Here is a 27,887-nt window from a genome sequence, read left to right on the forward strand (position 1 = left end):
CAACAGCAACCACAGAGCAAGAACCGTGGAACTGGGAGGGGCCCCGTCCTCCATCCCTAAGGCCTGCAGGAGCTGCGTGCGACAGCAAGGTCCTCGTGGGGCAGGAGTCCTGGGGCACCGCAGTCCAGCACTGGTGGGGCGGGGGGGGGGGGCGCTAGGGTGGAATGCCTCCCAGTTCGGCACTTGCAGTGTCATGGTTCACAAAAGGCGGTCCCCAGAAACACACAAAACGCCCACTGAGGTGAGGAGGGTCGCCTCGAACGTCATCCACTCTGACAATGAAGCAGCTGCCAGGGAAAGACAGATGAGCCGATGCTATTATCACAGTATTGTGCTAATGAACACGAAATGCCCTGCGGCAAGGGCCTCAAATCCAACATAAGCTCTGCTTGGAGGACACCAGCAAAAGTTATGCAGGCCGATGGACCCCCTGCAAATTTCCTCTCCTCTGTTCGTGTGCTGACCCTTCTGTGCCTGGTGTATGGTGGGAGGATGCCAGGGAACCCTGGCATTATCTGAAAAAAATTCTAGGGCGCAGCTATGCAACGAAAGGAAGGGGCATCACGGAACGTAATTACTGGAGCGAAGAGGGGTCTGCCTGGGAGACGGTATCCTACAACCAGTGCTGCCCCCAAATTCCAATGTACACAGCGTGCACGGCCGTTCCGGGCCAGCTCCACGTTTTGGATGGCCAGATACCCTCCAGATGCCCAGCTATGCCAGCACTGGCCTGGGGGGGGGGGACTGGCCCCAGAGACAGCAGTTCACTCAGGCTGAAGGACAGTGTCCGGCCGGGGCTAGCAGACATGATGGGAATGGGCCACACCCAAACTGCCCAGATCTCCCCAGAGAAAGAGCCCAGCACAGAAAGCACCTGGCCCATGCCCAGAGGTCCACGTTCACATCCCAGCACTCGCTTGCACTGGGCTAGAGAAGGGAGCATTTGCTGGGCCAGTCCCGCTTTCCTGAGTCTGAGAGGCCCAGCGGGCTGGAACTAGCCCTGGCCCAGGCGTGTCCAGCTCCTGCCGGTCTGGGCTTAAACTGCACAACCAGCAGCAGAACGTTTTACACGGGCTGACAAAAACACACAGGATTGCCAGTCTGAGGCTCCTCTGGTCTGAATGCAGCCCAAGCGTGGAAATCCAGCCCACGTCCCGCTGTCCTTGGAGAGCGCTCTGCAGGAGCTGCCTGAGTAACAGTCCTTTAAGGCTCTTTTGCTGCCAGCCGCTCTGTCCTCTTGCAGACCCGGACTTGATCTTGGGGAGTTACATGTACGGGGGAGGGGGGGGGAATCAACAGCGAAGGACTACGCAGTCTGTGGTGGTGAAAGCTATGAGCCAGCAACTGCTGGAAGGCACCTGTCTAGTGCATGGATAAGATGTCGCAGATTCAAGTCATCACTAGAAAGATATACGAGTAACAAACCGGACTATGCAATTCAACAATTTCAAAATCTCAGCCCTAAAAGGGAAAGATGTGGTGAGGATACAGATGCCTCGTCGTGCAGAATGGAGGTTCATGGTTGCATTTCCCGAAGGGGCGTTATGCGTGATTTGTGGGTGAAGTTTCACTGCTCATGAGTGCAGTTTTGGCCCACGCACAGCTGCTTCCCTCTTGTGTCCTTGAGGGTACTTTCGGAGACAGTTTCCACCTCTCCTGAGTTAGCAGTGCTGCATATCCCATCCCCGTGAGCTCCGGGACTGGGCTCCATCCTCACCACATATTTACTTGTACATTGCATATAAAAAGAGATGTGATACAGCAGAACAGTATAAAACCAGGAGGAGAGAGATCCAATTTCAGGCGACTGCACGAGCAGGCAGTGGGCCGACAGAAAGGCAGCTAATCTCCTTGCTGACTCTCCAAAAGGTACTCAGCCACGGAGGCAGCGTTGTATTGGTTCCCCCTAGTTGTGTGGATCAATATTGGCCAAACTACCTTGCCCGTATTTTGCACGGGGAAGTTGAATGAATGAAAACCACTCAAGAGGATGCCAGAAGATCCTTTTGACTGGGAAACCTTGTGGATCCACTTGATGAAGAAATCATCAAGACGTGACTCCTCTGCAGGCTGTGAAACTGCAATCTTGGGGGCAGCTGGTGTGCCCTCCCAACTGAAGGCCGCATTTTGAACCTGCCCACCTGCTGAGGCCATCCTCTTGGCATAAGCGCCACTGCGTCTGCATCCAGAAGACGTATCCCGAACGCTGTCCTTTCTATACACCAGGCTTCGCGAGCCTGTGTGTCCCGTTTTCTTCCAAACTATTTCAATCCACAGGAAGAAGAAACAAACTCCGCACAACACAGTTAAAACCAGAAAGCGAAAAGGGTACAGTTGAGATACAGGAAGGGTTCAGGTTAAGGGGCAGAACTGAGAAACGGCCGTAAATTAGATTGTTTGGCCCCACTTTGAGAGGCTTAATCCTCACGGGCATGATTAGGTTACTGGAAAGTATGGAGAAGAGCATCACGGGAGGGTCTTTTTCTTGCCAGGAGATGCTTTGGCGATTGCGCCGGAGGACTTAAAGCAAGGACTACGCAGCAGCTGACAGCTTGACGTCTTCATTTTGAGCCCAGGAAAGAACTGCGCCCACTTCTATGCGTGTTACCCCTCTTTTCCCTAAAGCATTGGTGGCATGAGATGCTGCGTGGGCAGGGATGGAGGAGTTATTTCACAAAGCAAAGAGTCCGCTTGGATAACGTTACAATGCGTTCTAATTCTGCTCCCTACCTCCCCAAATAGATTCCAGAATGACTCATGATATTAATTTCATTGCCTTGATCATTCAGTAATGCTGACCAAATGCCCAATTAGTTCTGTAGCTCTGTTTTTTCATTAGACACAAGTTTCAGTATGTCGGCGCCAACTTTCTCCATAAGAGGAAACGTAGGGGAGGCCGATGCCAGCGTCATCTTGTGAATTCGTGGTATGAGAGCTGAAAAATCTCACTGGACGACAGGGGTTGATCAAGAGACCTCCAGGCCAGCCTGCTTGCTGCTGGATTTGGAAGTAGAAGGGGGAGTCCTAATACCGCAACCAAAAGGAATTGGTCAGCAGAGTCCCCAAAACTAAGTACTTAGCAGCTGTGTAAGGCACAAACAGCCCACAAGCCAGGTTGACGTCTTGCAGCCAAAATTCTCAGACATGAACACTCACGCCACGTCAAAACCAGCACAGGACAGTAGAGGGACTATTGCTATTGAGTGTCTTTATACGCACACTTCCGCCTGGTCTGTAAAAGAGTGATATTATCAATGTACCTGAATCCAACCTTCATGATTCATGACGTGAAGGGCAGAAGAGGTGCTATGGGGTTTGGCTTCCTTGCTTGGTCATTCATCCAGGTAGCAGCATCAAAAGGAGAGGGAGGAAGAGAGCTCTCTGCTTGGATGCTGCCAGTCCAAACGTGGACCACTCCGGACCATCTGCCTCTTGCCACAGGCAGGTCTCTGGGTTCAGGCACACCCTTCTCCAGTCTTGTTTATATCGTGCCTGGGAGATGCACTTGGGGGGAAAGGCATCCTTCAGTACGCAGAGAAGGCAAAGTTTTGGGTTGACACAGGGAGACTGTCACGGAAGTGATTTATTCAGCAGTGAGGAGGACGTGTTGGGTTAGTGAGCTGGTTTCTGCTCACGCCTTCTAATGCTCAAGAGGCAATCCGCTCCAGGAGGGGTGAGAACGGAGGAGCCTTCTTTCAATATCCCGCCTCTGTTCCTCTCCCTGCTTGCTCACGGAAATGCCTGGCTGGTACCTTTGCTTCCGGCAAGACTTCAAACTGATTGCTGCCAAGGCCAGACTAAGCCTCTTCCCCCTTGCACACTTTCCGCTTAAACAACCAAGATTCAAGCCCTCATTTCAAAGCAGGGAAGAGAACTATTGGACGTTCTTACTTGGCAGAGGGTAACAAGTTCTACAGGCGAATCTAAACCCAACAGGGAGCCAAATGTCATGACCCAACATGGCCGATGGGTTTCCAGCCGTGAACAGGGGCCAGACCTCTTTATCAATCTCTTCTGAAATGTGTGTTACTTCATTATTGCCCTCCAAGGCATCAGTCAAGCAGATGCACATGGAAAAAGGAGTTCTGGAATTTCTAGAGACTGACATTTAAATCCCACCTGCACCTGCAGGTTCAGGCCCTCGTTTTCACCACAGGAAAGATGGCAGGTCCCCTGGCTGCAACCAAGGCCTTCTTCCCTTCCATCTCTTTCCCCATTAACTGGCCCCCAAAGGCTTAAAGACAGGTATGTGCCTCACTAGTGGGGGGGGGGGAAATGTTTGACTAAAACGTCCCATCTGGAAGACGAGACTGGAAAAGGATTACAGGAGCTTCAAAACAGAGGACTGGAATATAATACGTACAGCCACCCCGGTGTCTGAAAATTGCTTTTCTTAACGCTAAGAATATCTTTTAGAGAGGGACAGAAAGAAGAAGGTGCCTGTTTTTCATTTACAAAGAGAACAAGAGACCAAAGTCGTATTCCTATCCCGCATGACAAATCTAGGACGGCCTGTACTCATTTGCGGCATGATAAATGATAGATTTCGCCACATTTAAAAGCGATTAACCTTCTCCAAGTGGACATGTATGGAAAGGAAGCCGTTTGTGCTTTAATACCTACGGCGCCTCGCTCTCGTCTCTGGTTACAGGCACCGCCATGGAAGCAACAAGAGGCGGTGCCAAGCGGCAACAGATGCGTCCAAATGCAAATACTCCCCCAAATTTCAGAGGTGTCCAGTCCCTACAATTTGAGCAAATCCATACATCAGTCTCTAAGGAATGGCTGCTGGAATGTCCCGTTGATCAAAATCCTGTTTCTTCATCTTTATCGTAGTGTTGGCAAGGCTCCACCTGTCCTTGGTTGACACTGCCTGATGCAACCCCTCGGTGGACTTTCTATTGCATCCGGGGGTGGGGGGGGGGGCAGTTTTAGACATTGTGCCCATTCCTGCCCACCTTGGGACTATACCCTCCCAGAGAGTGCCCAGGTAGCCCAGCTGGCTTCTAATCTGCCATGATTAATCTGGGGCTCTTAAAAGGAACCTTCTCAGATCTCGGCTGCGGCCAGTAGGGACCTCCACTGGCTATTTATATCCGCTGGGAACAATCAGAAAGGCGCCCTCTCCATTTATGAGGCAACAACGAAACCATCTTCAGAGGAGATGTCATGGCCAGAAGGCATCGGCTTTACTACGGTCTTCAAAGGGGAGCTGAGCAGGTGAGGACTGCGTGGTTGTGCAGAGCACAACAGGACCATTAAAAGCTCATTTTTTAGCCTGCAGTTGCTGCGTCAACCTCCCGTTGCTCCCCCTTCCATCATTTCCTTTCTTTTTCTTTGCAGCTGAGACTATCAGAGCACGGCACGTTCTCGTTCAGCGCTGCTCTGGGAAGATGAACCACCTTCAGCCGCTATGACACCGGTGTCATCTCCACAGTTCTGGGAGGACTGGAGGTCTCCTCCTGAATTTGGAAGCCTGGCTTACGTGCAAAGATGCACAGCTAATTCCTCTAACCTGGACTGACCAGGTGCTTATTGGCTTAAGTGGCCTCTGTCCTCCTGGCTCAGCCCTGATAAAAGGGGATTAAACTGGCACAGGAACAGCAACTGAACGAACACGGCAGGTTCAGTTGTGATTCCTTATCCTCATGACCGCACGCCCCCCCTTATGCGTGAGGATTTGAGGGATATGGTATACTTCGGTTCAGTTTTATAAAAACGTTGGATCCGTCATTACCCATGCACAGGTACATCTACTCTGAACCAGAATTCATGGTGGGCCTACATGGAGCCTCTATGGTCCATGACTTATCAATTTTATTCATTTTAAAAATCTGTACTCTGCCTTTGAACCACTGACTTTAAGTGGCTGCCATCTACAGGCATAAAATATTAAAAAACGTAGTTCAAAACCAGAGAAACCATGACTTCCCCTTTGTAATCAGCCACAAACGTGTTTTGTGCATGCACGCTCCCACACCCCTCCACTCACACTCCTGCTTTGTGGGTTACATTTATTCTGGGAATCTGCCATAGAAACGTACAACTGGCTATCTGGTGCAGAATCCAGGACTTGGGGAATCCTGTTTGGGATAGCACAGCGATCACATTTTTGCCATCATGCAATACTTTATTCAGAGCTTTTTCAAAGTTTCCCGAGTCAGTGTAAGCATCCGAAGATGCTCTCAGGTACGGCAGGCATCATTTTGCCCTATCCCCCAAGAAAGGCCCAGGAATGGGTCCAAATTCTCTGTTCCCTGGCAACCTCCATCTAGAGTGAGAGAAGAGGAGCTTTCTGAGGGCGCGCTGCAGGAGAGATGCTACGGCTACAAGCAAAGCACCAAGCAGGTTCTCTGGTCAACCGTCCCTTACACAATCCAGACCAGCAGCATCACAAGCCCCGGGGGGCATGAACAAAGAGGCAGCTCTTACCAAAATCTCCCTGATGGCAAAATCTTGAAGACCCCCATCCCTTGGGGAGTCCAGAACCACCGGGAAACCTTTGTGGGGGGCATGAATGTAGCCAAATTCAATTTCATCCTGGCAAGGCAAGGGGAAAAAAGGGCAGAGATATATACATCCACACACACAAGGAGTATGTCTTGGCTCTCTTGTACGCCTCCAGGGTTTCCCCATCTTTCCTGCAATCTCTCCCAAACCTGCTTTGCTAAGTTTTGGGAAAGATCACAGCAAAGCCAAGTCCAGATCTTCCCAGACCTGCCCACATCAGCGCCATTTCCCCTGCCTTGGCCTTCTGCAGCCTCCATTTCCTCCTCTCACCGAAGGGCTTTAATCGGCCAGTGACATGGGTATGTTTCGCCTGGAGAGGAGGCGGCTGAGAGGTGACACGACAGCCCTCACACAGAGGATGGAGCGGAGTTGCTTTCTGCTGCCCCAACGGGTTGGCCCAGAAACAATGGGTTAAAATGAAGATTTTTAACCCTTTTTGGCTGAACGTGAGGAAGAACTTCCTGACAGTTAGAGCGGTTCCGCAGTGGAACAGGCTTCCTCGGAGGTATTTAAGAAGAGGCCGGATGGCCACCTGACAGCTATGATGATTCTTTGACTTAATATGGATGCACACAGATCAAGAGAGGGAGGGCACGAAGGGCTGAATCGGTGCTTGGCTCTCATGGGCATTTTGCCAGGGTAATGGCGATTGCTACTTTAGGGTCAGGAAGGAATTTCCCTCCAGGCCATATTGGCCGGGGGTCCCAAATGTTTTTTTTGCCTTCCTCTGGACATAGGGCAGGGGACACTGGGGGTGGTGAGGGGGCAGACAGCTGGGAATCTCCTGTATTGTGCAAGAGGCTGGACTAGGTGACCCTTGGGGGCACTTCCAGCTCTACGCTTCTAGTGTTATAGAGTTAGAACATCACAATGATCTGTCTATTAGGTCCTGGGCCCCAGCCTGGGCCCCAGCGCCCACTCACCTGCATCCACCGGTCGCTACGGTTCATATACTTGGAGCACACCTTCAACTGGCAGTTGGCTTTGCTCACCAAGCTCTTTATCTCCTTCAGGAAGAGATAATTATCCTTTACGCTGACATAAGAAAAAGGACAGCATTGTTATCAGAGTCAGCAGCTAGAACCGGTTGGGAACTGTGCAGCTGAAAGGGGATTCCACGGAGCACCTAGCTGCACCCACAGGCTAAACAGATGGGGGGGGGGGGGGGAGCTGCTTCGTTCCTCCGAACCTGCACGGCTCATCCCAGAATCCGCTCTAACTAGCAGAGTAGCTGGACTGGCTTTCAAGTTAGCCTAAGTTGGCTGCAATTAAAAGCAAGCATCCAGTTGGTGAGCAGAGTTTGTACCTGATTCTCTCTGGGGGTTTCGGCTAGTGCCACCTGCAGCCATTAGAGCTTCCCCCTGTACCTATACGGCAGTCTGTGGTCTGCTTCCATAAACACAGCCCCCCCCCACTCCAAAGTTTTTTTTTTAAGTACAGAAAAAAAATCTTAAATGTAAGCAAATTTTCTGAATTCATAATTCAGTGTAAAAACCTCATAAAGATTTTCTTTTGAAATGACTCACATTAAGGTCCTTACAGTTAAGTTGTTGCTCCCCCCTCCCCTCCCTTCTTATTTTACCTGCACACAAAAACGCTGACTGGTGCCAAGGTGTTTGGGGTCATTATCCACGGAGCCACACGGAAAACTACGGAGTCTGTAAAAATGGGGGTATGCGGAATGCCCTGTGGAGAAATGGAACTGTGTATGCTATTTGTATTTAAATGTACAATTGTCACACCTCAAATGGCTGGAACATGTTAGGCCTGATCCAGAACACAGCATACACAACGAAGGCCAAGCCTGCTTTAAAAAAACCCCAAAGCCATTGTCTGTTTGGCAAGGGGGGGGGGGATGGCTAATTGAGAGGATTCTGGGCTTGTTTACTGGACTCCAGACATTCAGCTCTTCCTTCTGGCTGAACAGGACTGGGGGACTCATGTGTTTCCCCCGATATTGAGCTTGGGAGACCTGTGCGCTTGTGCCGTGCGTGTCAACTGCTGCCACTGCGCTCAGCCTCTCCACTGGACGGAGGCACAGGCGTTTGTCGCACTGTCTTCAGTTGATGTTGTGAAACCAAAGCAATGACAAGGCAGGCCAGGAGGGGCACTTCCATGACCAACGTTGATGGGGACTCTGCAACTTTGCTGCACGGAAACAGGCACAACTCCCTCCTCCCCCTCTTCGCTTCACAATGACTGTGAAATGCTCACCTATGAAAAGGCATCTGGGGAAAAGCACAGCACCAGCCATTTGTAGGCTCACACTAAAAGAGCAGCGCATGCTGTTGCCGCTCTCAAAATATGCAGGCTTAAGTCTTTCTGGATGCCCTTCTCCCTAACTCCACACTTGGGGGGTGGGGCAAGAACTAACAGAAAGAGGAAGGCTGTCTGCACATGCTTAGGGGCTTTCTTTTTCATGCTACTACATAACATGCTTTTCTAAGGAGCTGTGTGGAACACAGGCACCACCTGACCCCAGAAGTCCTGCTCTGGCTTCCGAGCTTTTGCCAGGCACTGCCCCACATTTCCACGTTTTATCTGTGGCCACAAGGGTGAGACCTTTGCTTCACGACTATCGTATGTACAGGGAACCGCATATTCTCTCGAAACAGAGTTCTGTGCATTGTATTCTCTTACGCCATCTGAGATGCTTTCTATTTGGCTTACACTGCCACAAACATGAAAAAGAAAAACCTGTTGCTTGGGAGTGAAGGAACATCTTTTTAACTGAAGAAAATGTTTTCAATCAATGAACGGGCTAAACGCCATGATCTAAGATGGAGAGTTCAAAGCATTCTGCTGAAAGAGTGTCACCCAGAGACCGCTGGTCAGCACTCCAGGTCTGCAAGGGACGAGAAAGGGCGTTTTCAGCTAGGAAGGCGGAGGAAGTAGAAGGTGGAGGAGCATCGATCGGAAATGCCTTGCCGAATTAGCAGATTGCTAATAGAAGTGGTATTTTTATATGGCAACCGAGTCAGGCCTCCCAGTTATGTCTGGCATTTCAGCCATGGCTAAGAGAACCTGAGAAGGCCACCTGGCTTAATACGAACTTGGTCCCTGGTCCAATTCATACAGTGCAGAGAGTCCGTGCTCCAAGCAGGCCACTTGCCGCTGAAGCACAAACAAAGAGAGGGAAACAGGAAAGAAAGACCACCTGCCAACTGCAGACTGGCTCATTAGAAGTGTCGAGTGAAGTGTCGAGCCCTAACATCAGCAGCTCCTTCCGCAGTCACATAACACCGCTTGCCAGAGGGAGTGGAGGGACTGCACAGCGGCCCAAGTGGACGGAGAGCTCTTTGGCAGGCAGTTGGGAGAAGGGGGGGCAGCAGACAACCAATCAGAAAAGGCGGGTGGGGTGAAGGAAGCCAGGTGAGGGCTGCCAGGTGGATGGTGGCTGCTGCCCCTGTGGGATGGAAAGCAGCATTCGTTGCTCCAGGGGCTAAACTGTGTCCTCTGGGTCTTTGGGGATCGACCAGAAGAGCCCTGCTGGACCAGAGCAGTCTATCTAGGCCAGCATCCCATCTCACACAGTGGCCAAACATTACCCTGGAGGGCTTTCCCGCTTAGACTCGCTGTTTTCTGTTGCCTGCTTTTGACGCTGTTATGGTTATGCCAATAAAGGTTCTGTCTGTCTGTCTGTCTGTCTACTCTGGAGGGCCACCTCTGTGAGCCTCTTGCCTTGAAAACCCATTATAGCCACCTCTCTGGGTGATTTTCGCACCCTCTTGGAAGGAGAAAAGCAACCCCATTGCCTGCTGCTTTGTTACCTCTGCTAACTTCTCCAGGAGGCTGACGCTGATTGTAACCAGCCCACTGAAACTTTCATCTGGGAAGCGGAGACCCTCCACGAAGAATTCCAGCTCTGCAGAGCCTCCGGTGTATTTCACCACGTGGAAGAGCTTCCTTCGGCCCAGGACGTGGATGTAGCGCTGGCCAAAGAATGGGTCTGTGGGCAGAGGAGGGGGAAGTCATCAGACAGCAGGAAAGGCCACTGCCTGTCTGGCCAGGGAGGCGCTGGGCTCTCGCCTGCACTGGGAGCCAAGAGGCCTGACGTGCAGGTGCCACTTCCTGGCACAGAGACTGGTTGCCACTGCCCAATGCCAATAGAGCCAGTATAAAGTAGTGGTTAGAGGGCCAAACTTGGATCTGGGTAGAAATCTATATTCAAACAGATTAATTGTGGGCCGGTCACATCTTCTGCACATGCTTAAAGTACTCTTGCCTTCACTGTTTTACTGGCAAAGTGCCTGAATGCCTTACCTCCACAGAATTGCTGGTAGCAACAGTATAAGCATCTCTCACTTGAGGCAAAGGGAACTACTGTCTTACATGGGAGGAAATACAGCCTGCTCTTCCACCCTGATAATAATGATATTTGAACACACGCAGAGTTCCTTTCCCTCAGTGCTGCAAAATAGGCACCCAGCCTCCATACAGCCGGGCACAATACCGAACTTTCCCCATTAATAAAAATCTCCCACTGGCTGGGGTGAAGGCAAATGTCCCTCCCTCTCTGTCCCAGACAGACCCCCAAGTTAATGCATTAATGGCGTGGCTGGCTCAGAAGTCAGAATGTCCCCTGCTCTGGGCTGTCCCTTGTTCCAAGGACACCACTGAACATCTTGGCCAAAAGCAGACCTTTGCTTTCTTTCAGCCAGACACCAGATCTTTGCACCAAGAGAAAGGAGTCATTGTGCTTCGGGAGCAAAAGAGACGAGCCCTGCTGGACGAGAAAGAGCGGCTTTTCAAGGCTAAATCACTGGGGCAAAGCGGTATGCTCTGTAAAAGGTTGCACGATAGAACCGCCATCATCAATATTTTGCACCAACAAAATTCTGTTCCAAGAAAAGCTGGATTTGGGGCTGGAAATCATGTCCTTTTCCTACCTATTCTTTACAGAAATGAAATGGAGGCTGGAGACACAGTGTGAAGACTATGTCCCTCTTGGTCCCCTTTGTGACTGACAGATGGTTGAAGACCAGGCAACGTGACCCCCTCCCTCCACCCTCAAACGCTGAGCCTGGACGGCCCGTCCTTCGGCAGAGGCGACAGCGAGTGGGTCTTCCAGCTGCATTCTTTGGCCTTTCCGAGGCAAAAGGAAATTTTCAGTGCACCTCATCCCACCAGCACCTGCCTGCCAAGGGCACCCGTCCACGCGACCCCGCTCTGCCGGCACCGAGAGTCTAACGTCATTGCAACTGAATGTGGTTTCATAACTGGCAATAACGACACAGCGAGCTTAGTGAGAGGCAGAGACGCCTCCTGAGGATTAGGAAGGCCAAACAGAGGTGGCATCCTGGCCAGAGACCACTCCCACGCCCTAATCCCCTCTGAGGTGTCTCACGGCTGTTCTAAAAGATGCAGCAGCCAAAGGGTGGCTTATCTGAGCTATGACTTGGTCGACACCCCCTTAGCAGCTTCCATTTACAAGGTAAACACTCCTCACGAGCAATTGACCTTGGGGCTTTTAATACTCCTTTCTTCTAGAAGACAGATTTGGGGATTCTGGAATTCCAGAAAGAGTTGCCCCCCTTCTATTCCTTGGCTTCTTTTTGCTCCATTCCCTCCATTAAAAGCTGAAACTACATTCCAAATAATGTCAAAAATTAAATGGAAAATACCTTGGAAATACTAGTAAAATTTCTCTTTTTAAAAACATGCCTAAATCTTTAAGTCTTCTTGGTAAAAAATTAAAGCAATATCATGCAACAATTCCTGTTTCTTGCTTCCATAGTTTTCTTTTTTCCTCAAAAAAGGCAAAGGTGGTTTGAAGGGCAGGTTTTTGGAAACAGGGTCCATAGTTCAGCAGCAGAGCCCAAGGTTTGCATGGACAAGCTCTCAGGTCCATCTCCAGTTTAAAAAGGAATCTTGGGTAGCAGGGCTGGAAGAGACCCCACAGAGTGCTTTGGGAGACAATGCAAACCCAGAGACTCAACAGCTTCTGCTGGAGGGCACCCTTTGACATGAGCACGTTCACATTTTGTAGGGTTCCCAAAGAGCTCTTTGAGCAGCAGCAAGCGCAGACGCAGGTCCACTGTGCAAAGGACCTCTACATTAGCGTTCAGCTTTCTGAGCATCCCATTCGCTCACAGATATCTGAGAGAGTCATTTGTGGCCAACAGGAAAAACAACCGACGTTTGCAGAGGTCCCTTAACTGGACAGCCGCACGAGGCCCTGACTCACATCAGGTAAATGGCGTTTTACCAAACTGCGTGCAGATGTCGGCTGGCAAGCCTTGAGCCAAAGGGAGGGCTTCGCAACTTGTCCCCTTGGCCCCCCCACCCAATACCTGTCAGCAGCCTCTTGCTGCCCGCCTCTTCGCTCCTCCTTTCTCGAAGACTTTTAAGAGTATCTGCTGAGCCTTCCCGAGTCACCCGCCTCGGCCTCCCCCTGCTCAGGAAAGCAAAAGCCCTTTTCCTTAAGAGGAACGCACCGTATTTAACCCGCTGAGGGAACCCTGGGCCGCCGGGCTTGGCCAGCTGCCCGAGGAGACCCACTGGAGTGCGGCTTCCAATGATCCTGTTAGTGGCTGAGTGACGAGTCACAGCGGTGCCTCTGCCAAAAATGCCTCCCCCTCTCCCGGTCAGCTCTAATTGCAAGAAGTCTCTGGCAACTTGTCGGCCGGCCGTCCTTCTCTCGATGCCAATTAAGTACCTGGAATGCTGCAGACATCGGGGCCTTTTCTAATTGGACATTTCGACGACAAGATAACTCACCAGACCAAATGCTGCTTATTCCCAAGTTGGTTGTTGCATGAATGAGGCACAGGTGCTACAATTAATACAACTTGCCCTCTGGGGCTGGTTAAAAAATAAGCATTTACTTGCTAAGTGCAGCAATAGGCCAGCGGGGCCCCTGGAAGACAGGCGGGGATGCAGCCCCCACATTCTTGCTGCCCCGTCTCCCTTGCCACAGAGTACTGGGTAGGAGTCCCTGGCAGGAGCTGGCCCTTGGCTTCCTGTGAGTTCTCTCCATCAGGCTAGAGAACCGGAAGTGGGAGCCACCCCTCTGTGTCTGTTGCAATTCTGCAGAAGCACAGAAAAATCACCCAGGGTGTCATTTCTGTAGCTTTCTTTCTTTTTACAACCCATTTCCTAGCCCCAGTGGCTTCGAAGATGTGCTTGGAAGGGGGTGGGCGGAGCGTGCTGAAATCTCAGAATCTCAGAGGGAGCAGAGGTGGAATCAGAGGCCGTGGAGCCACACGCAGCTCCCAGCCCCTTTCCAAAATAAAGGATCAAAAGAGTAAAAATTAAAGTTAGCTGGTGAGGTCCAATGAGTACGCAAAAGTCAGCTTGTATCTCCTCTGTTTTGGGGCCCTCGTTGCCTCCATAGGATGGCTGCCAGGTTCTGGCACAGTGAGGGCAATCTCGCTGCGACATCTGTCATGCCATTGATTGACAGCTGTCCTGCCACTGATTCCTGGGTTGATTCACTTTCATCTCATTTCTAAACTTTCGCCCCACCAACTCAGCCAGTCAGAACCATCACCTGAGGCGCAACACACAACATAGACTGTAGAACAAGTTGTGCCAATCAGAGGGGTTGTACATGTTTTCACACTCCACCCAAAACTCTGGATTGCTTTTTTTTTAAAATGCAGAATCTGGATTGTTTTGGCGCAAAATATTAACGACTTTTATATACGCAGCCCAGGCTAGGATAAAATCCCTCCAACGCTTCTCACACACACAACCTGGTACTGATGCCTGGAGGCTCCTCTGGTTCTCTGACTTGGGTTGGGACTTGCAAAAGAATCCTGCATTATGTTGCATGTCAAGCAAGATAAGTGGAAGGAAAGCAAAGGCCAGACTCCTCCAGGTGGAATTTTCAGGATATCCAGACCGACACACCCAGGCACTTAATCGGAAGCTGGTGTAAGGAAAGCTGTCGGTTACATGATTCTTTCTTGTCAGTCAAGTGTGTGTGTGTGTGTGTGGAGAGGTGAGAGAGAGAGAGGGAGTTGTGTACATGTGTGTAAGAGGGAGAGAGGGCGCACGCATGCATGAATTTAGGGGTGTACATTTGGTATGCCCACCAGCCAACCCAATAGCAAACGCTCTCTGCGAGAAAGGTGAGTATAAATGAGGTCAATAAAATCCCAGGTTCTTCAGGTATGTCCAATCACAGGGGAGCCCAAGGCTCAAGGAAGCACACCAAAAACCGCTACTGGGCGTAATGTATCACCATAAGGTATATTACCATTCAGACCACAAATGATGCAGTAATAATAACGATTCTTGGATTTAAATGGTCCCAACAAAATACAGTTTCAGGTATGTCAACAGATGCTACCTTTGGTGGCTCTTGCTACAAAACGGATTCACAGCCAACGCTAAAGCAAAATGTACGAGAGGGAGAGAGAAGAGTTTTGAAATAAGCCAGCAGTAGCCAAGATGTTAGAGACATCATGAAACACAGAGAAAAAATAAGAAGAAACCCGACTTACTCTGCAGGTAAAAGACTCCTACTTTGTCAGAGTCAGAGATAGGAATGTAGAGAACCATTTCGTAGCCAGGAGGGAGTCTGTCGGGGCCCTGTGTTCGCAAGATCATCCGGGACATGTCCTCTAGGTCTGAGGGTTGATAGGAAGGGGAGAGGGAGAACAATATGTATATATATCAGCACTTTGGACTCAGGACTGTCACCGAGGGCGCTTCCGGCAAAGGGTCTGGGCTGGAACCCGCATGCTGGACACGCACACGCCATGCAGCACTGGGCTGACCGCCTGCTGATAGGCTAAGCAGCGGAACAGCGCTGGCCAATCGCTCCCCATCTTCTTCTGAAAGGTACTTTCCCTCCACGCCATCACATCCTGCCTTGCAGAAAGCAGGCTCTCCCTGCTCACCACTCACCATCAACCGCCCGCTCCAAACACATGTGCCCCTCTCGCCCCTCTCTCAGGGTGACTCTGCCCCTCTCCCCCACTCTCCTGGAAAACCAAGAGCACAGACCCGTCTGCATTCATTCATTCATTCATTCAAGATTCAAACACCTTCGTCCACAGTGTGAGCTCAAAGCAGCTTACAAGTATGCACACAGCATGAACAATACAATCAAAAACATATCTCGCAACACAGTGGTGTAAAAACCAGATACATAAAGAGAAAGCCCTTCAGAATAAAATCGTTTCAGAGAGACAAGGAGCCCCTGGGCAGCCCATTCCACAGTGCTGGAGCAGCCACCAAAAAGGCCACAGATTCGGAATGAGTGGCCGCCAACCAAACCTCTTTCTGGGAGGGAGCCCTGAGTATCAAATGGCTGCCATGAGCAAAGCTGATGCACAGGCTCAGGCAGAGCCCTCCTATGTCCCTCCTTTCTTCCACAGTATGGACAGACCTAGGCTACCAATTTAAATGGGGAATTCTGCTTTGGGGCGAGTGATGAGAACCCCCCATCAGCAACTGCTATTCCTCCTCCTGCTCTGAACTACGATCCCTAGAGTTTCCTGAGGGAAAGGACTGACTGTTAAATCAGTTCAGGTCTGCACTCAGAGGCACTCTTAGCCAATGGGCAGCAGGCAGAGCTGCCCTGGGCAGCCCCAAACTTGCGGGGTGGGGGGGGGCAACTGGCCATAGCCCTGCCTCACCAAAGGAGGGCACGGGAAAGAAGATGAGCAAGCTCTTGCTGCCCCTGGCACCTGCCTCCCATCTGGGGCTCGGGCAGCTGGCTTCCAGCAGCAGCAGTGGCTCCCACCCACCTGGTATGGGGTGAGGGGTACCCATTGCTTGGCCCCAGCAAGGGGGGCAGTGATTCTGGGGCCCCATCTTGGACTTTTGCCCAGGGCCCCAGAACCACTGAGACACACCCCCGCAATCCGTACTGTAGTTTGGTCAGCCCAGTTCTTCGCTCCAAAGAGTCTCTTCTAGACTCTCAGTTGTCTGTCAGGGTCTCCTCATGTCCTTTTCAAGAAATGTCTTTCTTAAACTGAAGCTACTAAAAGGGAAGAGCAAGAACTCCAGGCCAGACCTCACCAGGAGAAACTGAAAGGTGCCTTCTAAACTGGGTAAGTATGCAGTTAATGTTAAATGTGGGGCAGCTCATACTCAGAAACGAGGATTTGACTTTAGTGGGGACTGGGGGGCCTGCACGTGTGTAAACATGTTCAGAAAGAGAACTTGGACAGTCCTGCTTGAAAGGGGCCTTCCCCTCAATTGCACTCTCCCAATGAAAGAGGCCACCCGGAGAAGGGCCCGCATACCTTCTTTGCAATACACTTTGTCGTCCTGGCAGTCCTCCATGGCTGTGAACGGATTTTCCTTATCGCAATTCACCAGCAGGATGGCCCCCTGTCCGTCTGGACCCCATGTCCACGTTGCCTGAAATGGCAACATTTGAGTTCAGCAGGGAGAGCTAGAGGGAGGACCGATTTCTTCAGCTAAACTCCCTGGAATCCCGGAGCCTGGAAACTGGGGCTGTTGTCAGACTACAGCAGCCTGAGGTTGATTAACTGTATGTGCTTCATGGAGCATGCCTACAGATAGCACTTCTGGGCAGAAGAAAACCCGTCCTGGCCTCCTTTATGTCTAGAGGACGTGTGGATGTGTCTCTCCTCCCCTGGGCTCCGTGTGCAGAATATTATTATCTGCTGGCCCAAAGGCAAGCATGTCCATGAAGCAGTGCAGCTCAGCGGGGGAGCCTGGAGGAATGCGGGGGCAGGCGTGGAGGCCTCGGCGCCAATTCAGCACGTATGGGGGGCGGGGAAAGAGCGGGTGGCATCCCTGCTGTACAGACTGTCCCAGCCATTTCCAAGGAGGCAATTTTTTTTTTTGCAACATGAATACCTTGTAGGCTCCAAGAAGTAACCCCAGTTGACTTTACCTCCCCCACCCGGGGGGGGCATGCTAATTTAAAGAAAAATGAGTTCTTGGGCATGGAAACACATGACTGGGCTCAGGTGGGGCCTGGGGGTGCTTCAGGACTCCTAGACCTGCATCCTTTCCCCCGAAATTAGGGGCAGTATATGCAAAAGGGGCACATGGATAACTTTTGCACCAACTGCACACTCCCTCTCCAAGGCCGGCCACGGCCCAAGCCTCCTGGGAACCCCTGCAAGATCTCTGGCTCAGGCTGGCCTTGGCGGGACGGGCAGCTGTGGGGAGAGAACCCATCCGTTATGCTTCAGGCATTTCAATTCAATTTTCATTTTTAAATTGTTTGTGGAGATTTCACAAGTACTAGTTTTCAGCTTCCAGAACTGGGAACTGAAAAACAACTTGGTGGGGGCAGAACAGGGGCTGAGAAGCCCTATCGCCCCTGGCCATGGCTGAAGGCAGCCGGATGGTGCCCTGCTCCTGGCAGGATCCGGTCCATCGGGTCTATACAGAGGGTCCAGGAAATGTAAGTGGGAGTCATTGACTTGCAATATTTCACAGACATCTTCCGATATGATTAAACTGATAGTACAAGTGTTTTCCAGTATCATTTTTGATGGGGGAAACCTGACCATGTACCAACTGTGTAGCTAGTTCTAAGCGGTTTTCACAGAGCCAGCAAATTATCTTTATGGCTAAGAAGGGATTCAAGTCTGGATTATCTGTGTCCATACCCAACACCTGAGCCTACTGCAGTGTAGCCACTTTGAGCCACTTTGGCCTGAGCCTATTGCAGTGTAGCCACTTTGAGCCACTTTGGCCTGAGCCTATTGCAGTGTAGCAAGTCCTGCACAAAAAGAAAACACACACATCACCTTTTTGGGGTTGTTCTTCTCCACCACCCCGTCACGGTCTGCGTCAACATCCAACGAAATCCCTAGAAACACGAGCGGAGTTGGTGATCGCTTCTCTACTCATGGATTTGTCAAGAATTCTCCTGCTCTTTCAGGCAGAAAATCCCCCCCCCTCACAGTTGATGGGACACAGCAGGGCTCATCTTATGTTTTTAAGGGGAAGAGGAAAGGCTGATACAGTCAGTGTTGCCCAAGTTTTTGCAGGTGAGAGCCCCCTTTATCAGAGCTGTGTGCCATGCCAAGTTTTGGCCAGGGGGGGTGGTGGGGAACAAGGACACCGTTTTTAAGGACAGCACTCCCCAGCCTGGATGATAATCCTAGTAAACCCTCCTGCCTGCAAGGCACTCGGCTATCATGTTTCTCAACAACATTTGGGGCCATCATGTGAGGCAGCCTCAACACTGCTGGAAATCTGTTTTGCTGCTGCCCTGGTGATGGCTGAAACAAGGCTCGTGCCTATGGCTACTCTGAGTGCCTTTCAGCTGGAGTGAGAAAAGCAGGTCTCGCTTCCCACTTCACTGAAATGGCAGGCGCAGAGGCACGTTCCAGCTGGGAAGTGGGTGGTTTGCGGGCGGGACCGGGGCCATTCGAAGGGCTCCCAGAAGGCAAGCGCTCCCACACTTGCACATAATTGCAGAGATAGCAACTGGCCAGACCCTGAGAGGGAACAAAATCCAGCTATCAGTTCACCCCCCGATAGTTTTCCAGGGTGTGGTTTCATGCTATCCAACACCTGTCTCAAGCTGTAGCAGCCACGGATGCTTAATTTCACTGCCTCGGTCATGGACTGGCAGGGAACTGGCCATGTATTCACAGCAGGAAAAGAAAAGCACTCTGCCCAAGCTCAGAGGTACTTTGTATATTCTAGGACCATACACAGGTTGCAGGGAGACTGGAAATGTAGAAGAACAAGGCAGCCAGCCAACCCCCCATATTCTTCAGTCAGCACGTTATTGTGATTTGAACTTTATGGGTTCCGATCCCCATTCTGCCACGGAAGCTCTCTAGGGGTGACGTCGTTCCTCTCTCTCTCTCTCTCTCTCAGCTTAACCTACACCACAGGGTGACTGCGAGGATAAAAATGGAGGAGGGAAGAACAATATTATCAGCTGCTTTGGGTCCCCTTTGGAAAGAAAGGTGGGGGCATAAATATCTAAACAAATAGATAATTTTAACAATCAATTACTCTGAAGATGCCAGGACGAAGGTGGCGTTAAGTTTCACAGCTGCTGCCAAAGGAGCAGATTTTGTGTCATGCCCACTTGGCACTTGGCGTGCAAGAAAACCTTGTTACATTCCAAAGCTGAAAAGCTCTGAGTCTCTTCAAAGAGTCCACGAAAACTGCAACCATTCACAACACAGAACAGAGAAATCACAGGACTGCACCTCCCGGCAGAGTCAGTACAGGCAGGAGAACTTACCAACGCCTGTCAGGAAAATGCCAGCTTGGTCTATAGGGGGGCCTCCATTCTCGCCATAGTAGTTTACAGTTACCTGGAGGGAAAATATAATGTCCAGTTAAAGCTTAAAACTCTGAAGGAAGGGAGAGAGGCACAGGAGGAGGAGATGAGCAGGACTCCAGTGACACCTGAAAGCCTGGCAAAATCTATTCCAGCACAAGCTTTCATCAGTCAGAGACGCAACTTGTGACTGAGATGAGACTGTATCAGGGTCAAAGCGGTTACCACTGCAGGTGCCCGAAGAGGCCATCAGAGCTTTGAGAGGGTCAAAGTCCTTATGTGACGTATTGCTGGACAAAGGCTGAATCCACACCCCCGCGGAGCATCCCGGCGTTGCACTAAATGTTCGCTAAACACCCGGAAGTGTAGCGTCTTTCTAGCACAATTCAGCAATCGCGCTAGAAAGACGCTATACTTCCGGGTGTTTAGGAAGTCTGTGAGCATGACTTGCCTCGCCTTTGCAAGGGGGGCACAGAGAACAGGGCTTGAGAAAAGGATCTCAGCTGGCACCGGCAGGCCCAAGTCGTTCAGGGCCAGAACTTTGGATTCCGCCTAGAAACAGAGCAGATCTTTCAGCACTGGGTGATCCAGTCACGGCATCCAACCTCAATCAAGAGCCTAAAACCCCTAGATTTTGAACACGTTGATATTTCTGCACAGTTCTTAAAGGCACTTCACAGCAACCTAACCTGGATCGGGTCAAAGCATGGGTCGCTGGGGCCAGATCACGCTTTCTGAGGAACGGCCATATTGGAGATCAGCCAAAGCCAGTAAGAGCCCCTCCCACGCCCACGTCTCCACCTGATCCTCCATCTGCAAGCCAGGATCCAGCAGCCAGACACGGAAGCAGCCCTCGCCAGCAGTTCCAGCGTGACTGGCCACCGCTGCAGCCCCCCCCCTCATTTCCAAGCCCGGCCCCCTCCCACTCCACTCCCTCTCCAGAATGCACAAGCCTGCGGGGAGGAGCTGGCAGACTTCCTCCCTACTGCCAGCTTTGATGGGCAAAGAGCACTGATGTCCGAGGCAAGCACCCTCAGGCTGAATCTAGTCCCTCGAATGGCTCCTTCAGACAGACCCCACCAGCTTTCGACCTTCTTACCTCCTTTTCTTCGCAGCTGAAGGCAGAGACGGGCCAAAGGGTCATGTCCAAGTGGGGATTCTCTCCTGCTTCTGTTTCTGGGACTCCTCTTCCTCACTTGCACAGTTGCCCCTGGCTGCCCCCTCAAATTCTCTGTCTAGCACAGCACAGACTTCCCATCAACCCACTTTGCGGAGAGGCCCTTGGCTCTTTGCTTCCACCTTCTATCCCAGGATAGTGGCTGACCAAGAAATTGTGCCTCTGTAAGGTCAGCTAGGCTACCCAAACTCCAAGAGAAGCATGGTTGGATCTGGACAGCTGGGCTTTTAAGCCTTTTCTCCCTCTTACTGAAGTGTGCGGGCCGGGTGCTCACTTCCAGACAAGAGCTCCCCAGGCACACCTTGGCGAGCGACAGGCCAGTGAGCTGGGGACAGGGACAGCAGGTCGGTTGACACGAGCCTGCCTAATACAGGAACAGCGATGGCCGGCTGAGGTTCCAGGGCCTGGGATACTCCTCATGCCTCTGGCCAGGGGGAGGTCAGTCCACAGGGGCACAAGCCCAGTGGCAGCTGAAGCCTCGGGTTTTCTGGCGCTCCCCTTGCGCCAGCCCTGTGTGCCCGCCTGCTAGCCATTGTCCTCAACCCGCATATTTGCAAGTAAAGAGAAATCACTACAGAAGCATCACACACACACACACACACGAACAAACACTGAAGATTGTTTCAGCTGGGCGACTGTGTTGGTCTGTAGCAGAAGAGCAAGATTCGGGTCCAGTAGCACCTTAAAGACCAACTACATTTCCAGGGCATGAGCTTTCACGAGTCAGATCTCCCTTTGTCAGATACTCTTGAAAGCTCATCCGCAGGAAATCGAGTTGATCTTTAAGGGGCAACCGGACCTGCGCCTCGCTCTCTCACACCCTGCACTCCCTAATCTCAGGGAAACCAGCCCTGCAAAAGGCTCGGGGCCACGGGGAGCACGAGACGCATCCCACCTTGTTGTCGTTGGCCTCGGTGCTGGGTCGGGTCATTTGGATCTTCAGGTTCGTCTTGGCGTCCAGCGGCCACTGCTTCCCGCCGTTGGTGGGTGCTGGCTCCAGCTGGTCATTGCTGATGACTTCCACTTCCACGCCATCTGTGTGCTTCAGGCTGAACGTCAGGGCCTCTGCAGGAGCTGCCCTGTAAGAGGAGGAGAGGGGAAAGGCGTGCGGCCCCTGAGCACCGGGGAGGCAGCCTCTCGCAGCTGCTGCTCTGGAGTGTCCGGTGTTGCACAGCCTGCAGGAGGACACGGCCTCTGCCCCGAGAGCTTCAGAGCTCCATCTGGGTTGCGTGCCTCCCCTGCCACATCTGGTTCCACCCCTAGGAGACAACAGGGGCCCTGGCTCCAGGGCTGCGGAAATGTCACCCGGGTAATACTGTTCTGTACCAACGTATTTGATATTAGCTCTTAGTCAGCTGCTGATCCCAAAACATTAAAACTTTTTTCGAGCTGTGCCTGAACCAGAAAACTGTTTTACAACTCAGGTCAGCAAAGCGTGTCAAATATGCAAGCATTGGTGTATTCCTGTTTTAATGAACATAGAGCCAGAGGAGTTAGCCGTATTAGTCTGTAGTTGCAAAAGAGTAAAGAGTCCAGTAGCACCTTTAAGACTAACCATTTTATTGTAGCATAAGCTTTTGAGAACCACAGCTCTCTTCATCTGAGCTGACAAAGAGAGCTGTGGTTCTCAAAAGCTTATGCCTCAATAAAGTTGGTTAGTCTTAAAGGTGCAACTGGACTCTTGACTATTTTAATGAATGAAGCAGGCCACAGCAACCTGCTCCTGAGCAGCATCCTCAGAAGGTACAGCAACTTCTCACCACCTCAGAACTTTTAGTGGGGCAAGACGACTAAGCTGTGACCTGGCAATAGGTCTGGTGGCTAGAGTTGCCAACTGGCCCGGAGAAAAATGTCTTGCCCTTTAATAGTGGCTTAATGTGTGGAAATGGGCAGTGGAAGCTTTTGTTGGCATGGAAGTCAGTAACATCACTTGTTAAATAACATCCCGTTAAGCCTCTATTAAAAGGACAGGATATCCGTGCCCCCCCCAGCCAATGGGTGACCCAGCTGTGGTGCTCTGATTTGAACAGTATTTTTGGCACTACAAACTCTGTTCCTTGTTTGTTTTTCTACAACTCTTTCCTCTCCTTCCACATCAATTTAGCTGCATCAGCTGATATGAAAATACACCCTTCAGCGATCTTACCCAGGCAAATTGCGCTCAGAGCCTCTTGGAAAAGACCCCACCTCCACCCCAGGACGGTCCCCCAGATTTCCAAGGCGGCTCTGCTATCCAGCAAGATTTATGACATTCACACCTGGATGCTCTTCAAGGCAGCATTCTTAGAGTCACATGGCCGGCTCTCCTCTTTCCCTGTCTTTCACCGAAACACGGAAGAGCGGGAAATACAACCCTCGGGGCCCTGAATTCTTACACCCTTGCCTGCTTGCAACTCCAATCCACTGCTGGGAAAAGCCAACACTACAAAGAGTGCAACTATTCAACCACAATCTTAAACAGACATGGAAAACAGATATTTTGATTTGTAAACTCATTTTTCTCTTTTCAGAGCCCAGAAGTAAAATTTGTGTCTGTGGCACCCTCAATGTGCACGGCGGTTTATGATACTGTTGTACTTCGGAAGCTGCCCACAGCAGATCTCCGGAGAGGCAGCATTTAAATTTTGTGAATAAATAAAGTTGCACATACGTTGTCTTCCTCTCAACAAAGGCTGGCGACTAGGAGGTCACGGTGCTTAAAAAAAAATTATTTATAAAAGGCAGGAGCTTTTTCGCATCAGGATCCAAAGAGGCGTATTCCCTTGGTCTCTCCTTCTCTACTCCATCTTCACAACAACAAGCTGTTGAGGTCGGTTAGGCTGAGAGGCTGTGACAGGCCCTGGGGTCATCTGGCAGCTTCCGGCTGTCCCGGGTTATTTTATTTATTTCAAATTTCTATTCCGCCCTCCCTGCGAGCGGGCTCAGGGCGGATAACAACATATTAAAATACAAAATACAGTAAAAACAACATATTAAAATACAGTAAAAATCCATACACATTTAAAACAGGATGATGGGCAGCCTTCACAGGGAGGGTTAAGATTTTATACACCCCTTTCTAGTGCAACAATCTCGTGACTGTGCCACGTTGGTGCTCGCGTCAAGCGCAGCCCAGGAAAAGGTCACTTCTGAGAACAGGAGTATGGCCTGTTCTGCTTGGATGTTCTCAGCTAGGCACCTTGCAGGACCTCAGACTTCTGGTATCTTCTTGGGCTATGGTGAGCTTTGCAGAACCTGAGCTGCGTGGTCAGAACCACCTTCTTTCTAGGACCTCACTGACTTTGCAAAATAGTGAGGGCTGGCTTTGCTGAATGGCAGCGGTTAGATGACACCGATTTGCAAAGTATGATTGCGCTGAGTGTTACTGCAGGCATCCCAGCTTCCCTTGGGTTACCTTTCAGTGCTGGCTGCAGCAGGATGGGCTTCAAGGTCAGGGGAGGTACCTGAACCCCTTCTGCTTTTGGATACTCAGAAAATGGCCACTGTGCCCACATCGCCCGTTTTGGGAGGCATTGCATAACACACACGGCTTCCCACATCTATTTTTAAGTGCTGCTTCAACCATATTCCTGGCAGTGGCAGCTGGCGCTCCGCCTGGGCAACCGACACTGCGCTGGCCCAGTGAAGTAGTGGGGGTAAAGAGCTCCACTCTTCTGGGAGACGCTGCTTGATGTCGCAGTTCACGGCTGGCACAGAAATCCAAAGCTCCGGTTGGGATGCAGAGCTTAAGGCCAATTTGCACAAGCGTCCTGTGTAGGACAGCACACCTGCCAGATGTTCTGTGTGCCCCAAATCTGGGGGAACTGCTTAACTACCAGTGCCTGAAAAACTGAAAGGAAGAAGGTTCCTACCCAAACCACAATTACCCCCACTACTTCACTTAAAAGTGAAAATAAAAGATATTTTAGATTTGCATTTTGCTTGACTGCATTCCTAAGTCTATAGAAAGTGCAGAACATGTTACATTTGCTTAAAGGCCAAACAGTAGATTGAATTCCACTCTGTTTTGTAAACTCTGATCTTGGCATCTCCTTGCAAGACCTCAGGTCTTAGCTGTCCAACCACTCGCTTCTGTGAAACTTGCTAAAAATAAGTGTGCAAGCTGCATGGCCTGCAACAGAAAGAAGGCAGCTTCCTCTTCTGTTTCTCTCTCTCTCTCACACACACACACAAACACACAAAGACACAGGAGGGGGGAGAGAATAGTCATGGCATCAGCAGATACCCTGGCAGAGAGCTTGGCATAAATGGCCTCTTTAGTGGAAGAACAAAGAACAATCAGCCGTAAACAAGCATCGGCAGTGACAGGAGAGGCTTACACTGGATTAGGAGAGCTGGTCTGATGATCTGGCCAACAGGGCCTGGAAGGGACGAAACGCCCGGGGCAAGCAGACAGCCGAGAGACGAGCGCCCCTGAGCATGTGCGGGTTGCCTGCTGCTTCCTGCCACCCAGAAACCAGAACCAGCAGCTTTGGGAGAAGAGATTCTGGAGTAGAGGGAATTACTTTAGGGCAGATTTGTGACCTTCTCCCCCCACCCATGCTTTAGTCCCAAGGGCAGGAAGGATGTACCGAAGGGGTTTTGTTGAAGTCCAGCCCCCTACCCAGCTTCGAAGCCAGGAGTGCGCAATAGCAACTAGAGCATGTGCAGAGTATCTCCCTCCCACCGAGCCCTCTGGTGTGCCTACAGCAATACAGAGGGTTCCAGGAGCAGAAGGCATGGCTTAAAAATGCTGTATTTTAATATTTTATACCCGCCAATTTTAATTGTTTTGATATAATGTTTTAATGTTTTTATAATGTTTTTACCGTTTTAAACTGTCGTTAAACCGCCCTGAGCCCATCTGACGGGGAAGGCGGTCTAGAAATGTGATAAAATAAATAAATAAAATAAAAGCCCCGGTACTCTTTTTTCCAGAAACGAAGTGCAATGTGGAGCCCTGTGCTGCCTTCCCTCTCCTCCCCCCCCCCCAGCACCTGGGAAGCACCTTTGGATTTTGGGCTGAAGGTAAACCTCCTTAGCCGCCCCCCCCCCCGCTTACATCTAAACACAGCGAATGGAAAAGCCGGACTGACTAGAACGTTTGGTTCTTTCAGAATCTGAGTCGGTCTCTAAGGCACTACTGGACACCAAACTGGCTCTTCTGCTACAGACCAATACGGCCACACCCACCTGATCCAGCTTCAGAAACGACTCCCTTTCCATGTCTGCTGCCTAACAACAGCATCAGAAAGTGAGGTTTTCTTGACTCCAGAGAGTTTGGGGCATCCATGGGGAAAACGCTGGAAAGCGAAGGGCTAAACGAACCCCGCTGCCATGTCAGGGCTCAGCCTGAGAGTGTTTTGGAGCATAAGTGAGTCTCTTTCCCACTTCCACATCCAGGTCTGAGAGCCAAGCTACAAGTGAGGAATGACACTTGCCTGGCAAGTGAACAGACTCACGTGTATCCCTCCCTGATCACTTGCACTTCACTTGCGCTCCACTTGATCAATACACGTGAGTCTGTTCACTTGTCAGGCAAGTGTCATTCCTCACTTGTAGCTTGGCTCTGAGAGTCTAGCACTATAAAAAAAGGCTGTCGGGTCAGAGAGGCAAAGGTTGCCAGGACTTTTAGAAATTCAGTACTGAATGCACTATTAAGACACAATTGGGTTCCTTAAAGTCTGAGGGTTTTAAACTATTTTCGATTCCAAAAGCCGTTAAGCAAACCTGGTGACGGCCCTGGTGGCCTGTGAAGACAGGACTCTTGACAGATCTGGGCATCAGCGCCAGGGGCTGACAAGTCACCCACTCCATCTCTAGCACCCGGCACATGAGGCCGAGAAGCCAGGGATCAAGATCTAATCTCTGTGCCCACATGCCCCAAACCAGCTGCTCTGGGAAGCCGAGGGGACGGCTGACCCAAGGAGAGAGGAGCACATGTCGGAGGGAAGGACACCTGCTGAGTGGGTGCCGGAAAGACAAAAAGAGGGGCGTGGGTTGGTCTGCTGTAGCACGAAAGCCCAGCACGAGACCTCACAGAACCTTGCGGCAGCTCAAGAGCAAAACAGGCGACTGGACTGGACTGGAGATCAGAGTCCTGGTCTTCAGAGCCCACAGTGACGCAGCCCCTGGGAACGTGGATGCTGCTCCCCTGGAAAGTTTTGTTGCGATATGTTCTAACATAGAGAGCGGCCGGAGTGATATTTTGGGTTATCTGTTAGCCCAGAAAGATGCAGACTTGCACGGAGCTGGTTCAAGGGCACCCCTCCCTCCATGTGTTGCATGCGAGTCCGCTTAGACCCCGAATGAGAGCCCCTGACCGCACCCTCTGGCCCCAGCTCTGTCGGCCTTGTTTAGACAGAGCCCTGGTCGGACCTTTCAAGCGCACTGGAGAGCAGGAGGATCCCTAACAAAGACGCACGCACGGTGCCCCTGCTCTGTGTGAGGAGGCGCTATGCAGGTGGGACAGGGCTCCTCTCTAGAGGGATGCAACTGGTGGCAGCCAACGGACAGAGCAGAGCTCTGCTGGGGGGGGGGCAGATAAGAGGAGGCTGGGATGGGGGTCTGGCTCTGCCCCAGCCAAGGGCTGCTGTTGGGTTGCTTTCCTATTCCCAGCGCCCCCCTTATGAAATGGACATCAAGCTAAAAGCAAGCAGGCCTTTTCGTTCTCAAAAGGAGCTCCCGGGCTGCATCTGACAAAGAGACCTGAATGACTGCAAAGCTTGCAAATTTCTGGGCCAACAGAAACGCCCCCCCTTCTAGAGTCATTACTTGCCAAATGATTTCCAAACAACAGAAACGGAAATAAAACGCCTGTGCTGCCATACAATGGCTGGAAAGCCTTTAAAATGCCCTCTCTGGAAACCAGAGTGTGCTGTGTGGGCTAGCCCCTGCCCTGACTCTCTGGCGCCGTATTTCTTTCGGAGGAGCTGCTGTGGTAGCAGGACATGAGGGAGATGGTGCAAGGCAGTGGGGTTCTTCTTATTTGTCCCCTGCTTTTGGGGGGGGGGAGGGAGGGGAAGAAGGTGA

At 51.2% G+C, this 27,887-nt stretch overlaps 1 protein-coding gene across 1 annotated transcript in view; it reads right to left on the bottom strand.

Annotated features, from left to right (window-relative positions):
• LOC129344603 (protein-arginine deiminase type-2-like) overlaps positions 1–27,887 on the bottom strand; it is a 36,425-nt gene that overhangs the window by 8,112 nt on the left and 426 nt on the right. Inside the window, exons 2-10 of the mRNA XM_055001387.1 lie at positions 21,772–21,955; positions 19,661–19,733; positions 18,201–18,262; positions 16,713–16,830; positions 14,961–15,086; positions 10,281–10,459; positions 8,093–8,196; positions 7,434–7,545; positions 6,433–6,540 (exon numbers count right to left, since the gene is read on the bottom strand). Coding sequence (XP_054857362.1) covers positions 6,433–6,540; positions 7,434–7,545; positions 8,093–8,196; positions 10,281–10,459; positions 14,961–15,086; positions 16,713–16,830; positions 18,201–18,262; positions 19,661–19,733; positions 21,772–21,955 — 1,066 coding nt within the window. The remainder of the gene's footprint in view (positions 1–6,432; positions 6,541–7,433; positions 7,546–8,092; positions 8,197–10,280; positions 10,460–14,960; positions 15,087–16,712; positions 16,831–18,200; positions 18,263–19,660; positions 19,734–21,771; positions 21,956–27,887) is intronic.

This window comes from Eublepharis macularius, chromosome 17, assembly GCF_028583425.1.
Source record: "Eublepharis macularius isolate TG4126 chromosome 17, MPM_Emac_v1.0, whole genome shotgun sequence".
NCBI lineage: Eukaryota > Metazoa > Chordata > Lepidosauria > Squamata > Eublepharidae > Eublepharis > Eublepharis macularius.